At 39.6% G+C, this 16,783-nt stretch overlaps 1 protein-coding gene across 1 annotated transcript; it reads right to left on the bottom strand.

Annotated features, from left to right (window-relative positions):
* Nucleotides 1-14,440: 14,440 nt before the first annotated feature.
* Nucleotides 14,441-16,051, bottom strand: LOC5574140 (probable 18S rRNA (guanine-N(7))-methyltransferase). Its single transcript, XM_001661159.2, has 3 exons — nucleotides 15,886-16,051; nucleotides 15,411-15,821; nucleotides 14,441-14,862 (listed from the first exon to the last, which is right to left on the bottom strand). Exons 1-3 carry the CDS (start codon nucleotides 15,922-15,924, stop codon nucleotides 14,485-14,487), a joined length of 828 nt encoding a protein of 275 aa, XP_001661209.1. The 5' UTR covers nucleotides 15,925-16,051; the 3' UTR covers nucleotides 14,441-14,484.
* Nucleotides 16,052-16,783: the final 732 nt, after the last annotated feature.

The following is a 16,783-nucleotide window of genomic DNA, read 5'->3' as shown; positions in this document are numbered from 1 at the left end:
AATGTTATAGTGAGGACTTCCTTCGGAAGGGAAGTAAAGCCGTTGGTCCCGAGATGAACTAGTCTAGGGCTAAAAATCTCGTTAATAAAGATAAAAAAATATTTCAATTTAAAGTCTCTAAAGTTTGAAGAATCTCAACTATACGATTTTCATTACACTTTCCCAGTCGAAATATAGCATCAGCAAATATTGCCAAACGATAGTAGGGGTAGTCGGGGCGGTTTGGCCAATGGGGTGGAATGAGCACCCCTTGAAAACTGCATACATCCTTGCAATTTCATCTGAAATAGCATGCAACCCCAAAGCTGACAAGGAAATTAAGCAACAGGCATGCTATAAGTCAGTGTTCGAAACCTGAAGAAAAAGAAATAAATGAAGTTCGAAAAAACTGCTCATATTGCCCCGAATAGCTTTTTCAAATTTCATCATTTTAGAATGATGATGTTTGACTGTTATAATGTTCTTCAAAATTGAATCTTTTTCCACTGCGTGTTTATAAACACTAATAACTTTCAAATGTAATGAAAAATATAATTGAAATTTTAGATTATATGAGATAATTTTACAACCAAAAATAGGGTGCTCATTTCACCCCATCGGTAAAAATTCGACTCAAAAATTTACAAATTTTGAAAAATCGTTCATTTGTTCGTGAACTTTATAAGACAACGGAAATCATACTGATCTAGTGTATTGATCTAAGAATTGCTGGAAATCATGCAAAAATCAGAAGTTCCCATAATATTTTCAGGACTTTTGTTGACTTTTCCTTAAGGTAGCCAAACTGCCCCACTTTCCCCTAATTCGGAAAGTCACCGGGAAACAAATTTTCCGATGACTTTTTCCACAGGAAGGATAATATTAGCAATATTCAAAAATTGTTGAAACAGAACGACCTATGTGATTTATCCTATGTACATATTTTTGGTCAAAACGTCCTATCTGATGTTTTTATAGATTTCAGTGTAATTTCCGAATAAATTATCAAAATGTCATTTCTTACGTTGAACTCTATCATACTGCTCCCCTCTGCAAGCAACACAGTGGGGAAAAAATGTTTCAGTTTGATAAAGTTTCAAAGTATATTTTCACAACCTTCAAAAGTTCGATTTACTCGAAATATGTGAATTGTTAGATATGTCGTTTTGAAAAGTTACGCGAGAAATGTCAAAGTTACGTGATATTCATGACATTTAACAGCTCTGTTTTCAACATGGCGCACTTGGTTGGTTGAATTTCAAAAGCTTTCAGTGCAATGTCATTGATTAATGGCAAAGAAAGGTAAGATCAATGTTCATATACCAAACAATCAAATAAATTTGTTGCTTTATTGCAGATTCAAAATTTACAGAGAGATGATAGAACATTTCATTAGAAAAAAAACCAGTCGCAGACGATGAAGATGGTAGGAAAAAAAAACGGATTTGGAGTCAGTAGTCCAAAGTGCAAGATATCAATGAAAACATGTATTTTGTATAACAATGTGAATAAAGAAATTAAAACGCAACTTATATTTTCCCACTATTTGATAGAAATAATCCCTAAAATACAAAATAAATCCTTTGAAAATGTATATCATCGATCATATAAGAATCACGAACGAAAAAATTAATTTTCATCTGATTTTTGCATGGAATTCATTAAAACAATCCATTAATTTGTATATGATTTTCTCATCAAATGTATGTGTTTTATCTGAAATGTGTTTTCAGAAAAATCTTACATGATTCCTTGGTTCAGTGTAACAACCCAAGTAACCACAAGCATTATATCATTGCATTAATTTGATCGGAAGTCAACCTTTTTGCATCAATAAAGTTATCCTTTTTTTTGTATGGTATTCAGTTGGAGCTGCCTGACAGCTTAACTTGTCAAGGCTGAACCCTCGGTCTGGCTTTTGCCATTGACCTCTATAAAAATTCTGAACACAGAACTCGATAGGTATTTTTACAATGAAGAATATTGCCGAAGACCGCGAAACAATCCGACACTTGTGAAAAAAGTTATTCAATGAAAACCTATTTGCAAGGCGACGTTGATTAACACTTAAAGGAATAACAAAATCGGGCAAAATTTCCGAATGATCTATGCCTAATAACTTTTTTCACAAGCATCGGATTGCTTTCCGGTCTTCGGCAATGTTGTTCATTGTAGAAAAACCTATCGAGATCTGTGTTCAGATTTTTTTAGAGGTCAATAGGCGACCTCTGGCGATTTTTCTTTGCAAAAGTACAGTGGCCCAATTTCATATTCGTACAGGATACTGATTCCACATCAAGTTAGTAAAAAACTATTAAATGAAGTATTGAGCTACAAATACTTTATCCACATTGAAGGTAATAGGTGTCATCTATTGTTTGCCAAGCACAAAATATTTCCATTTACATTCATCTTTGGATTAATAGAAAAATATTGAATTGATGTCTAAAATTCACCCAATTCCATATTCGTACACCTACCAAAATTCAAACGCACAACGTTCAAAACTAAATTTAGATGCTCTATTTGATTACTGAAGTGCTTTATTATGATGTTCAGATGTAGTGAAATACATTTGGACAATTTATTAGTGGACACATATAAAATTTAGGTAAAATTATGAGAAATGCCAGTTTTCCAATGATTTTTGCTATAAAATCCAATAATTCGAACAATTACGTTTATTTTTGTCATTGGATCCAATCTATAGATTATACTCGTAAGCTCTGATAGAAATTTAGTTGAAATATATACACTTTACAGAAATCATAAACAGTTTTTATCCCTTTTGAGTTCAGAAAATTGTTGTGCCATAAGTTCAAAACTCTTCTAAAATGATATTTTTAATCAATGTAAACCAAATTTTCATTCTAAACAACAGGTAAATGTTAATTTCGAATTTGTCTGTAAAAATAATTTGAACTACGAACTTCATTTTACAATAAAGTACCCTAAACTACGCTGTACATACCTCCACATAATTGATGTCATCGTAATATTCAATTATCTTTGAAATAATATTTAAATTATATTCAAAATAGCACCCTATTTTGCAATTTATTGATTTTATAAGAAAAATACAAAATAACTTGAATGAGCAGAAAACATTGATGCACTATTTAATAGAATATATCCTGTTGTTTTCATCATTTTAAAAACACGTTTGTGTTGCGGTTATGGCAATAATATTTATTCTTTAAATCTCTATAATCATGTTTGGTGGTAAAATGTAAATTGAAAATGATAATTACGCAATGTTTTGATAGGAACATTAACTATGGATTATGTATATACATTTAGGAGCCAAACATAAAGAAATTGACAAAAATTTTTGGTTTTGGATTTGTTATAAATATTATATTACCTAAGATTCAAAAGTATAAGTTGTCGATATCCACTCTTAGCTACTCTAAAACTGATTATAATTTTTTGAAACTTGTGCAATATTCGCAATTATCATTCTTAAGGAAGTGATGATGAAAAAAATGCAATTTATTTTTCGACTTACCGAATATTTTAGCAAAAAACATGGGAAAACTGGTATTTTTCTTAAATTTACTTAAGTTTCAAATATATCCGTTTATAAATTTTCCAAATGTATTCTACTGCATCTGAACAACTCAACGAAGGGCTTAAGTAATCATCTAGTCCATTAGAAATTAGTTTTGAATGCTGTATATTTCTTTTTTGTTCGGTGTACGAATGTGGAATTGGGTCAATTATAGACACAATCTCAATACTTTTCCATTATTCCAAAGATTTAAGCAAATGAATACAGTTTGTCATTGCCAAACAATAGATGACACCTATAACCTACATTATTGATAAAGTATATCGAAGTCCATGCACCATTTAATAGTTTTATACCAACTTGATATGAAAACAGTGCCCCGTACGAAAATGAAATTGAGCCACTGTAAGTTTTCCCATAGTAAATCCCATACAAACTTTGAACGCCTGGCGCTAAAATATAGTTTCTCCGATCGAGCTGAAATTTTGCACAGTTGTTATGGGACCTAAATGCAATTCAAAAAGTGGACTGGAGCGAGAATCTAAATTTTTCATATAACCGTGTCCCAGGCTAATGAACACTGCTTTTTTTATTAGTATTGAAAAGTACCCATATTACCTTGCTTCTGAGAAAAGGAAGCATTGTGAAAATCAGCAGTTCCATCAGAAATTGTTTGAAATAGTAGTGTAGTAGTGTCATTACTAATACTGTCTAGTCGAAATGGTTTTGAATAATTTGTCATTCAAGTGCTATTCTGATTACTCCTGTCTTTTACGTAAGATTAGAGTCTTAAATGTCAATTGTCGTCAAGTCTTAACAAAATTAGGGTGTTTAGTAAGAGTTCTAGTTAATTTCATTTTTTGTTGTTAAAAGTATTTATTGGTCATTACGTTCATATATCCTTAAAGAAAAAAGTCGCTTTCCTTGTCTGTTCAACAATTTTTCGAAACTAGCAAGTGTACCCTAATTATCGATCTCAGCGTCTTACTTTCCATAGTCATTTTTATAGTGAATATTGAAGAGTAAAGTTACCTTAGGCTTCTATTACAGTCTCCTACAAGATTCACTTTTCGGTGGCATTGCTTCACAACGCCTACTTTCTACTTGTAAATTTTGCGAAAATGAAGCTGGAATTAGATTATTTATACCGCTGTTACAAAAAAAAAGTGTTCCTTATTATGGCAATGTAAAAACCATATTAAAATAAGATTGTCGCCACTTATTTCTACTCAGTGAATCTACTAGTCATTTTCCTAAGATTTCCTAAGTATTCCTTTCGTCGTATATGATAGCTAATAGTAAGAGTGGCTACGGATCATTCTGGTTAGCAAAAGGCAAACTGAACGTCACCAATAGTATTAATGTCTACTTCGAATAGATTAATTATTTGAAATGGGCATCAATTCTATCAATGACGCAGAATGTCCGTTGGATCACATCCGAGATATTATTGCGTCTATGCCATATGAATTATGACGCGGCTTTAAGCAAAAAGTGCCAAAATGTGATACCACCACTACAGGTTACGCCTTTGGTTTCCATCATATGCGCTAATGGATTATGCCCTCTCATCGCGGCAAGGTCGCATAACCAAGGGGAGGGATGAGGAAGTCATGTCCGTGTTACAATATTATTCTCGACGCCGAGCAAAATCAGCACTGCTGGTCTGTTGACAAATCATTCCATTTTACTTCCGCTTATCTCTCTATTGACTGTTTAACGATAAACTTGCGACGATCGACGCGCCACCATATTTCAAATAACGGAGGGTATTAGAACTCACTTGGAGGTGATGATTTGGAGGTTATTTGGCAATTTGGAGGTTAAAATCCCCTCCAAACACTAGCGATTTTGCGGTGGGATGTTGACGTTTGATAACGAATAAAGGATAAAGGATCGCTATGTTTTGTTTTGATTCGTGGTTTGTCACTTTGTCTCTCCATACAACGGAGCTGGGAAAGCAATGGTTAGGTTTCGAAAGTTGAAAATCTTTCGCCGTTTTGTAAATACTGAAAATAAACGGTCTAGAATTGAAAAGTTGAGTTTGTTTAGAGCGGAACGAGTAGAATTTCGTCTGCAAAACACGTAGGATTGATAAAATGTTGTCTGTTCGAATTATTTTTTGAGAAACGATTTTTAGTTGAACAATGGTATTGTAGCATGATAGACTTGCATTACAAAGCATTAGAACATGTTCATGTTCCGATGTTCATAAAGAATATCAAATTACAGAACGTTTCCTAGCTCTCACAAATCCTAAAGAGTGTGAAAAGCATAAAACAGTAAAACTAAATTTCACATTAACTGAAATGCTGAACCTTCCCACGATCATAAAAACCTTACTTCACAATTCCCAAGCATTCATATCATGCTAACATTCAAACCAAATTATTGCCAACCTTTTTCAAATTACAACTCAGGCAATGATCCATGTCATTGTCACTACACTCTGACGCCAACGATCATTCCAGACAATCGATATATGCAATAGCGTAATTCCATCTCCTTGCCTACGCCAAGTGCATCGTTCTCACGATGCAAGAGGCCAATGGTTATATTTCTTTTCGCTTGTAATGCATAGTGCTAAATTCTGATTGGCTTATATTTACATACCAAAAGTTAACTCCAAGTACCGCCTCTTTTAGAACACCACTTTTAGAACACAAGCAATTCAATGATTGTAAGACTTCTTGTAAGTAAAAATAATTCTAAATAAACATTATCTTGTAGACGACTGAGCAACCAACAAGACTAAATAATTAGTACAGTAAAGTATAGATTAAATTTGAAATGCATCATATGCATGAATAATTTTTGATTTTTACTGAACTTTATTTCTACCAAACTTAGTTGTTGTTGAAGCCAATTTCATCGCATTAAGTAGTTTTCTGCCATGTATAACAATATCAAAGAACTTATATACAATTTCGTCATTTTTTCAAGTTTTCGTACTACTTTTTAATGGGACTTTAACAAAAGGCGGAAACACGAAATGCGGAATCACAAAAGGCAGAAACTCAAAAGGCAGACTGTCCTAGACGTGTAACAAAAGGCGGAAAATAACATAAGGCATAATCTAAAAAGGCGGTATTGGTTAAAAACATATTGAAATTATATATAAATTATAATTATTTAATAATTAGACTGAGTTGTTAGCGTTTCCTATTCATGTCAGCATATTCAAAATCTCTGAGCGGACTTAGACTCCCGATTGAAAAACATGGAAACCTGCATACAGTTTCATAATATTTTTTTCAATTTATATGTAGTTATTAGCCTAATAATACATAGCTGTAGGGTATCACCCAATGTCCTTCATTACGCTACGGTGTCCCCACTATGGCCGAGAAATATCTTTCCACACGAGGTTGAAGTTGGGTGAAATAGTTGTGCCTGTTTTTATTTTTATCAGCCCTAGGTGTGCTCTAAATGTTCGATTAACCTGGCCAGTTTTATTGCTTCTTCTTCTTGGCATTACGTCTCTATTGGAACAGAGTCTGCTTCTCAGCTTAGAGTTCAATAAGCACTTCCACACTTATTTGCCAAAGATGCCACTTTTGCACTCGTATATCGTGTACGAAGAATCCGTCACTAGCCCGAAAGTAATATTAGCTCGAATACCACTAGCCTGAATGATGGACATAGTATATTCTTCGGATAAATTTATTTGATATAGAGTGGTGTTCAGGGTTCTGAATTTTCGTATCGATGATGCGAAATCTACGATTTTTCGCACGTTAGGAGAATGCTTTTTTCGCTTCCTCACGTGAACATTGTTTATCGCTCACACTAATTTTCCCTGGAGCAACGATGGAGGATAACCGAAAATCACTCCACTCTGGGGATAATTTCTTTTTCACTGATGGATACAGGAAAAGTTCTCCATGGATCGGAGGAAGAGAAAACAATCTTCTCACAGCTGCGGAAATGTGCAATTATCTATTTTCGCTTTGTTTTGTGGACGGATAAAATCGCAAGGCAGCTAATCGCTGAAAATTGCTGTGAGGGATAATTCCATTATCGTGAGAGTGAGTGAGAATTCGGAAGCCTGGTAGTGTTTGATCCGTTCAATCTGTTGCATGCTCCTTTGAGGGCGAGCGACGGAAATCGGATCGTGTCCGGTTCGCATAGTAACCGCACTATCGGTATCGATCATCCGTGTATATTTATGTTCACGTATTCATTTAAAATTATATCTTTACCGTTTACCAAAACGAATCCTTTCCCATATCCAAACTCCCATTGTTTTCTTGTGGAAGTGCAGAGGGGTCCTCGGCTTCCATAAAGCAACACGTCAACATTTCCCTCCCATTCCCAAATTGACCTGCATTCGGACGCAGCCGGCGCCGGTATTGTTTATTATAATAATGCGAGCACCAGTACTTACACATTGAGGATGCTACTGATCCCGAGTAGTGTCTGTTGGTTCCCTGTGTACGTACAACTTACAATAACGGAGTAGCAACTGCGGGCGGTCAATCATTCTCTCTCATTCTCTCTTCGGATAAATTTATTTGATATATTGTTAGTGATTTTTTCTTCTTTAAATCATCGGCTATTCTTTCTGGACTTATCACCTGGAACATGTTTGGCGCCACGAGTCACTAAGAGTCAGCATAATTCTTTTTTAGAAACTTATGCTGTTTTCTCGCGTTATATTGCTGGTGAAATTCAAGCTGCTCGGTTCGGGCTTGTGTCATTTGGGCTAATGTTGTAGAATCAAAATTGAGAGGAAGTTATGGATTGCGATAATTTGAGCGATATGGGTAACAGTGCCTATTTATTTCCTAAAATCAATTAACAGAATCACATAAAGCTAATTTAAATCAGGCTGAACCAGCAGAGCAATCGGTCGGCCGTTTGCTCTGTTGGTTCAAAAAGTCCGCCTAATTGAAATTAGCCTTATGTGATTCCGCCTTTTGTGATTCCTTTTGTCCGTAGTCGCTCTTTGTTAATTCTACCTTTCAAAATTCCGCCTTTTGTGTTTCCGCCTTTCGTGTTTCTGCCTAGCGTAGGACACCCCATTAAGTAGTTTTCTGCCATGTATAACAATATGAAAGAACTTATATACAATTTCGTCATTTTTTCAAGTTTTCGTACTACTTTTTAATATTATAACTTGTAAATGATATAGCGGAATTTGGGGCAAGTGTGCCACCTTAAGCAAATTGTTCTCTAACTTTGCCTAAATCTTATAAAATCCACCAATTTAGCCTCATGAGGTTAGTTTCACATCTTTTCATAACCACTGTGCCATTCGAAAAGAAAATAATTTCAAAAAGTATTAGTTTTGGAGCTTCTCAAATATCATCCAAACTAACATATTTTTCGACACTATGGGGCAAGACGGCCACCGAATGAACATCGCATGTAATTCTACTTGTAATGAAATTTTCTTTATTTCCTATTAATATTACTTACAAAGCAGACGCTAATCGATAATTCAAAAAAATATTTTAACTTTACCGTAATAAGGGGGGGCTTTATAACAAGGTTCGTAACATGCGTAACTCCCTATTGCTTAATTCGAATAACTAGTATGGTTATATTTGTCCCCATTCAATACAATATATGTATTACCTTTATATTATGGCGAATATGTATAATATTAAACTATATCAGCACTAAATAACGGTAAAATATTGATGTAGATATGTAAAACGTTAGGGATCATTCATTTATTTCATAACGCCGAAAATGGCCATATTTGACACCCACCCACCCCCTCGTAACGCATTTTGTATGAATATTCTACAAATTTTGTTTGAGCCGTAACATCATGAAGACACCCACCCACCCCCTTCAGCGTTATGAAATTTGTGAATAAGCCCTTAGTTAATAAGCCAAAAACATGTTATTATTGAATATTTTGAGAACAAATTGCTTTGGGGGGCAAACATGTCAATTATTCCCCTACTTAACTTTAGAAACTATTACTGGCATCTCATTTTAGTTTATTATTATGATTTTGTTGATGATGTTTGCATTTTTATAAATTTCACTCCAATAATTTTTGTTTATCAAATAGGTGGCACACTTGCCCCAATAAGTATACATTTCAATCAAACTGGATTTCGTGTGTAAAACTAAATACTTTTTTCGTTCAAATACCACAATAAGTTACACATTTGAATAGTTTCAAGATGTACAGTACGTTATAAAAATCTGTTAATAATTTATCGTTCACCATGCTATTTAGAAACAACGAAATCTTATAAAAATCCACTCAAATTTGGTTGTCTTTGCTCAAGTCGATGTAAATACGTGAAAAATAGAGCGATTGTCATCATATTTTGATCATTGTATTGTGAACTATAAGGGAACATATTGTTAAGCTCAAAGAGAAAATATATATTGAAGTTTTTATAAAAAGCAGGGGTGGCACACTTGCCCCAAAGTCCGCTATTTTGAACATCAGTTAATATTAACTGCGATTGACATACAATTAAATGTACGTTTTTTCTCAAAGCGTCAGGTATGATTGACCCCTTATGTACCTACATCAAATATGTACTCAAAATTAAAAATATGTGATTTATTAATCCTATTATTGCAATTGTTGACTTGCCCTGTTTAGCGAGTATCTGCTTCTAATGGCTAATTTTACAACTTTCTTATAAGGTTTTCCCAATTTCGAAATTATTCGATAAAATTCATGCATACACTAGTAAATATGTTGTCAAAATGTAACCATGTTGTTGGACTTGAAAAATATTGACATTTGAAAATTATATTGTTTGTTTCAAGGCGCGGTAAATGGCTGGGCATGGCGTACCATTGGTACCTCGCGTACCTGCAGGAATAAAATAGACCCCTTTGTGCGGTCCTTAGCCTCTTGCCCAGCAACTCCTATCCCTATCTCCTCGTGGTACTGACCGGGGTACGAGTAACCTTGGGGAAGATCGGGTAACCAACCCCCGGTGGGAACTTTGGTCGTATACTGACAGGGAAGGGGGGGTTTGCTTTTGCAAACCTGGAGCGTCTGTACTCCATGTTAGGAGCGGCTCACAACAGCGTCTGTTTCCCATGTCAGGGGCGGCTGATCATCGTCCGAGTGCCAGAGAAGGACTCTAAGCTAAACTGCGCACTATGGCCCTCCGAACATTTAGGGGGAATGGTCCTCCGGAAATCTAGGGGGTTGGTGTCAGGCCCTGCAAGCCAACCGTAAAAACACATCAGCACAGGAACGTCAACGAGAGAATACGGACCGAAACAATCGGCAAAGACCACAGCGACGAAAATGGACTAGCGATTGGAAACTTGGTACGTGGAACTGCAAATCTCTCAACTTCATTGGAAGTACTCGCATACTCTCCGATGTACTGAAGACCCGCGGTTTCGACATCGTAGCGCTGCAGGAGGTGTGCTGGACAGGAGCATCGGTGCGAACGTTTAGAGGTAATCATACCATCTACCAGAGCTGCGGCAACACACGCGAGCTGGGAACAGCTTTCATAGTGATGGGTGATATGCAAAGGCGCGTGATCGGGTGGTGGCCGATCAATGAACGAATGTGCAAGTTAAGAATCAAAGGCCGATTCTTTAACTTCAGCATAATCAACGTGCATAGCCCACACTCCGGAAGCACTGATGATGACAAGGACGCATTTTACGCGCAGCTCGATCGCGAGTACGACCGCTGCCCAAGCCACGACGTCAAGATCATCATAGGAGATTTGATCGCTCAGGTTGGCCAGGAGGAGGAGTTCAGACCGACGATTGGAAAGTTCAGCGCCCACCGGCTGACGAACGAGAACGGCCTACGACTGATAGATTTTGCCACCTCCAAGAACATGGCCATTCGTAGCACCTATTTCCAGCACAGCCTCCCGTATCGATACACCTGGAGATCACCTCAGCAGACAGAATCGCAAATCGACCACGTTTTGATCGATGGACGGCACTTCTCCGACATAACCGACGTCAGAACCTATCGTGGCGCCAACATTGACTCCGACCACTACCTGGTGATGGTGAAACTGCGCCCAAAACTATCCGTCATCAACAATGTACGGTACCGACGCCCGCCCCGGTACAATCTCGAGCGGCTGAAACAACCGGATGTCGCCAATGCGCACGCGCAGCATCTTGAGGCAGCGTTGCCGGATGAGGGCGAGCTCGATAGGGCCGCTCTTGAGGACTGCTGGAGGACAGTCAAAGCAGCCATTAACGACGCTGCCGAAAGCGTTGTCGGATATGTGGAACGGAGCTCAAGAAACGATTGGTTCGACGAGGAGTGCCAGGAGGTTTTAGAGGAGAAGAATGCAGCGCGGGCTGCAATGCTGCAGCATGGTACGCGGCAAAACGTGGAACGATACAGACTGAAGCGGAAACAGCAAACCCGCCTATTCTGGGACAAAAAGCGTCGCCTGGAAGAGGTGGAATGCCAAGAGATGGAGTTGCTGAACCGTTCTCAAGAAACGCGGACGTTCTATCAGAAGCTCAACACATCCCGCAAAGGCTTCGTGCCGCGAGCTGAGATGTGCCGGGATAAGGATGGGAGCATCTTGACGGACGGACGCGAGGTGATCGAAAGGTGGAAGCAGCACTACGATGAACACCTGAATGGCGCAGAGAACACAGGCACAGAAGGTCAGGACAGCGAAGGCGATGGCTACGTCAGCACAGCGGACAGCGGAAACCAACCAGCTCCCACGATGGGGGAAGTTAAGGATGCCATTCAACAGCTCAAGAACAACAAGGCTGCTGGCAAGGATGGTATCGGAGCCGAACTCATCAAGATGGGCCCGGACAGGTTGGCCGCTTGTCTGCATCGGCTGATAGTCAGAATCTGGGAAACGGAACAGCTACCGGAGGAGTGGAAGCAAGGCGTTATATGCCCTATCTACAAAAAGGGCGACAAACTGGAGTGTGAAAATTATCGTGCAATCACCATCCTAAACACCGCCTATAAAGTGCTATCCCAGATTCTCTTCCGTCGTCTATTACCTATAGCAAACGAGTTCGTGGGAAATTATCAAGCAGGTTTCATCGACGGCCGCTCGACAACGGACCAGATCTTTTCCGTGCGGCAAATCCTCCAGAAATGCCGTGAGTACCAGGTCCCTACGCACCATTTGTTCATCGATTTCAAGGCGGCATACGATAGTATCGACCGCATAGAGCTATGGAAAATCATGGACGAGAACAGCTTTCCCGGGAAGCTCACAAGATTGATCAGAGCAACGATGGACGGTGTGGAAAACTGCGTGAAGATCTCGGGCGAACACTCCAGTTCGTTCGAGTCTCGGCGGGGACTACGACAGGGCGACGGACTTTCGTGCCTGTTGTTCAATATTGCGCTTGAAGGTGTCATGCGGAGAGCCGGACTTAACAGTCGAGGCACGATTTTCACGAGATCCGGACAATTTGTTTGCTTCGCGGACGAAAATTTGGAACGGTGGCAGATTTGTTCACCCGCCTGAAACGCGAAGCAACAAGAGTCGGGATAATGGTGAATGCGTCGAAAACAAAGTACATGCTGGTTGGCGGAACTGAGCGCGACAGGGCCCGCCTAGAAAGCAGTGTTACGATAGACGGGGATACCTTCGAGGTGGTGGACGAGTTCGTCTACCTCGGATCCTTGTTGACGGCTGACAACAACGTTAGTCGGGAAATACGAAGGCGCATCATCAGTGGAAGTCGTGCCTACTATGGGCTCCAGAAGAAACTGCGGTCAAGAAAGATTCACCCCCGCACCAAATGCACGATGTACAAAACGCTCATAAGACCGGTAGTCCTCTATGGGCATGAGGCGTGGACTATGCTCGAGGAGGACTTGCAAGCTCTTGAGGTTTTCGAACGCCGAGTGCTAAGGACGATCTTCGGCGGCGTGCAGGAGAACAGCGTGTGGCGGCGAAGGATGAACCACGAGCTCGCTCAACTCTACGGCGAACCCAGTATCGTGAAGGTAGCTAAAGCTGGAAGGATACGCAGGGCAGGGCATGTTGCAAGAATACCGGACAACAACCCTGTAAAGATGGTGTTCGTCACGAATCCGGTCGGAACAAGAAGGCGTGGGGCGCAGCGAGCTAGGTGGATTGACCAGGTACACCAGGACCTGGAGAGCGTGGGTCACAGTCGAGGATGGAGAGAAGCGGCCATGAACCGAGGGAATTGGCGAAATATTGTTGGCGAGGCTTTATCAAGATAATTGATGTAAAGCCAAATAAGTAAGTATTGTTTGTTTCAACTATGTTACTTTAGGTCCCACTTGCCCGGGTTACCTTAAATACTCTGCTTCGGAAGTAAAATAAAATAGAGAGAAAAACCAAGAGCCAAGAACCTCGGTGCATTAAGGAAGAAGCATTTTGTATAACATGTCCAGAATACTCTAATCTTCTTCTTTCTGGCGTTACGTCCCCACTGGGACAGGTCCTGCTTCTCAGCTTAGTGTTCTTATGAGCACTTCCAGTTATTAACTGAGAGCTTACTATGCCAATGACCATTTTTGCATGCGTATATCGTGTGGCAGGTACGAAGATACTCTATGCCCGTGGTCACCAAAGTGCGGCCCGCGGGCCGCACGTTGTGTCTGTATCTCTCAAATCTGATAAGTTTCACAAAATTTTTCTACGGGAAGCTGTACTACTGCCAAAATAATCAAGAACATGACGCTGAATTATTACGAGAACTATCCATTATCAGAAATAAAAATGATTGAAAAAACAGGCCTGAGGATCACTGCTCTATGCCCTGGGAAGTCGAGAAAATTTCCAACCCGAAAAGATCCTCGACTGGTGGGATTCGAACCCACGACCCTCAGCTTGGTCTTGCTGAATAGCTGCACGTTTACCGCTATGGCTATCTGGGCCCCAGAGCACTCTAATGTTATTATTGTATATACTGCGGCTTGTGTCATGCATTGCAAGCAACGAAGATGCCCTCATACTTTGACGGGCTGAGGACCACTGACTGGTGGACGTTCGGATCAACGGAAACCCTTCATAATTCAATTTATAATAATTTATAGAAACCATATAACTCCACTCACCTCAGAAACGACCACTTCGTTTCCTCGCGGTATATCTCGAGTCGGTTCGAGTATCATTCCCTTGCTGACGCCGGCGTTCCTTCTTCTGCAGAACCCACTCTCGCGATTTCTTCAATGGTTTCCCACGGGCATTACGTGCCAGTTCCCGCTTTCTGCTGTACGGAATTTGACTCGAATCCTCTTCAGTTCCAAGCGCTGCCGGCAGTTTAACCATTCCACCGGTCATCAGCACTAGAAAGTATTTCTTCGCTTTGGACGAATTTGGATAGTCCACAACCAGGCCACCGTAGAAGCCAGCTTTCATTGCTTGTGTCGTCACCAGTTCGATTTGGTCCGAATTCTCCGGATAGAACTGAAACACTGCCCGGGCGTTCCGTGTCTGTTGAAGAAGAACATCAATTATTACACATAATATTCTTAAGGGCTGGTAGCGACAGATTGTCTTGAAAATAGGAACTTTAGCAATCTCTTCCTCATAAAATTTGACCAAATATTTCATAGACTCGATTTCTCGTAAAATTACGATAAATATTATTGCTCATACGTATTTTTTCATGACTTTTAGAAACTAATTCAGGTATTTGTTCGAAGTTTCTTTAACATGATCATGTGAAATAAGCCTATGAAATAATTTCTGGAGGGGGAACTTTAGAAATTCATAAAGGTTTTGCAAAAGAAATCTGTGGAGAAATCACAAAAAGTGTTTCTTCCAGAAAAGTGAGAATTAATTTCTGAAGCACTTGCAAAAAAGTCACGTATGAGTCTTGGGTTTCTGGAGCTTTTAGAATTTTGCATCAGGATTTACAGCAAGGAGAAATGGAAAATGGAGACCATTTTGGCTAAAAATAAATAGACTTGCATTGCAATAGTAACCAAACGAAAGCTTTTACCAGCTCTGTATTCTTCGGAACATAAAAGCGACCTTACCAAAGAGGAAAACAGCGTGCTGAAAAACTGATACAATCTCTTCTGCGGAACGTGTGACTTCTTATCGGCATTACACAGCCACTGCAGCGCCGAAATCGAAACCGCTGCGTCGAAAGTTCCAGCCTTAAAGGGCATTCCCTGTCCCATGTCGCCTAGGATGAGATCGCCTTCGACCTCGCGCTCAACGGCCACTTCCAACATGGCCTTGGCAATGTCAACGCCCACCCAGACGTGGCCCTGCTCTTCCAGCACACTTCCGGATAGACCGGAACCGCATCCGATGTCCAATATGAGGTGGGTATCGTCTTCCGGCAGGGCCAACAGCTCGATTGCCCTTTCACACATCTGCACCTGGATGTCGATTATGCGGGTGTTGTTTGTATATTTGCGGGCTTCATCTTCGTTGTAGAACTGAAAAATTTTGAGCAGAGGTAAGTTGGTTTATAGTCACTCGCAAACCTTGATCAATTCCTACGATTTCTGGTGGTGCAAGATGTTCAGGACGACGCGCCATTTTTTAAGACAACAAATTATTAACGTTAATCAAAAGAAAGGCATTAGTTTTATGAAATTTTCCTATAAACTTTCACACCGGCAAAGTAAGCACATGTCTTTGAGAAATGAAGATAAAAACAAAATGTTAAAATAAAAAGCCCGCATAGTATTGGGCGATTCTTCTGAAGGGATAACTTCACCGCCACTGCACGCGCGGGCTTAAAACGATACACGCTTAACTAAACCACAGACAAACAGACGTAACACTTAGAACAAATCTGGATCAAAATCATAGTCACGAGGACATGTACGCCCAATGCTAAAATCGGTGTGTTTGGCTGACAGGCCAACAGATGGCGGTAGTGTGTAAACGTCAAACACGAACAAAAACGATGCAAGCGCTGCGAGTGGTGGATTAGCCACCTACCATATTTTTGAATCGACCGTTAAAAATGTGGTCGATGGACAATGATGAGAGTGTGACGTCTGTTTGTCTGTGACTAAACCTTCCAGTCGTCGCGCGGTTGGCCATCGTCAGAACCACCACGCTGCTGTTGTGAACGAAAAGTGAGGTTTTTTCAACAGTGTTATACAAAATACAACAGCGCGACGACTGAAGTGTTAAAAAATGTTGCAGTATTCTTCTTTTATTGTCGAATTTCTTTCTCTTTTCCGCTGTAAATGCGGGCCTTGTTTACATAAAATGACATCCGGACCAACATCCAGTGAATGAATGTTTCAACGCAATTTGTTCAATTACAACAAATTCAAAATACTTGTTGAAAACAACAGAAATTATAGTTGCTTTGAATCGCTAATAGGGTCCTAAAGCCCTGTCCCAATTTTAGTGCCAAACGCTTAAGTTCAGGCCAAAAATA

This window comes from Aedes aegypti, chromosome 3 (assembly GCF_002204515.2).
Source record: "Aedes aegypti strain LVP_AGWG chromosome 3, AaegL5.0 Primary Assembly, whole genome shotgun sequence".
Taxonomy (NCBI): domain Eukaryota; kingdom Metazoa; phylum Arthropoda; class Insecta; order Diptera; family Culicidae; genus Aedes; species Aedes aegypti.
The sequence above is the reverse complement of the archived record's forward strand: the minus strand, read 5'-3'. Positions and strand labels throughout refer to the sequence as shown.

What these genes read in the sequence shown, in the direction of transcription:
- LOC5574140 (XM_001661159.2), bottom strand. Translation starts at nt 15,924, where the DNA reads ATGGCGCGTCGTCCTGAACATCTTGCACCACCAGAAATC. An exon ending in ATCTTGCACCACCAGAAATC is followed by an intron (nt 15,822 to 15,885) that starts GTAGGAATTGAT and finishes AAAATTTTTCAG; the next exon opens with TTCTACAACGAAGATGAAGC. An exon ending in GCACGCTGTTTTCCTCTTTG is followed by an intron (nt 14,863 to 15,410) that starts GTAAGGTCGCTT and finishes CTTCTTCAACAG; the next exon opens with ACACGGAACGCCCGGGCAGT.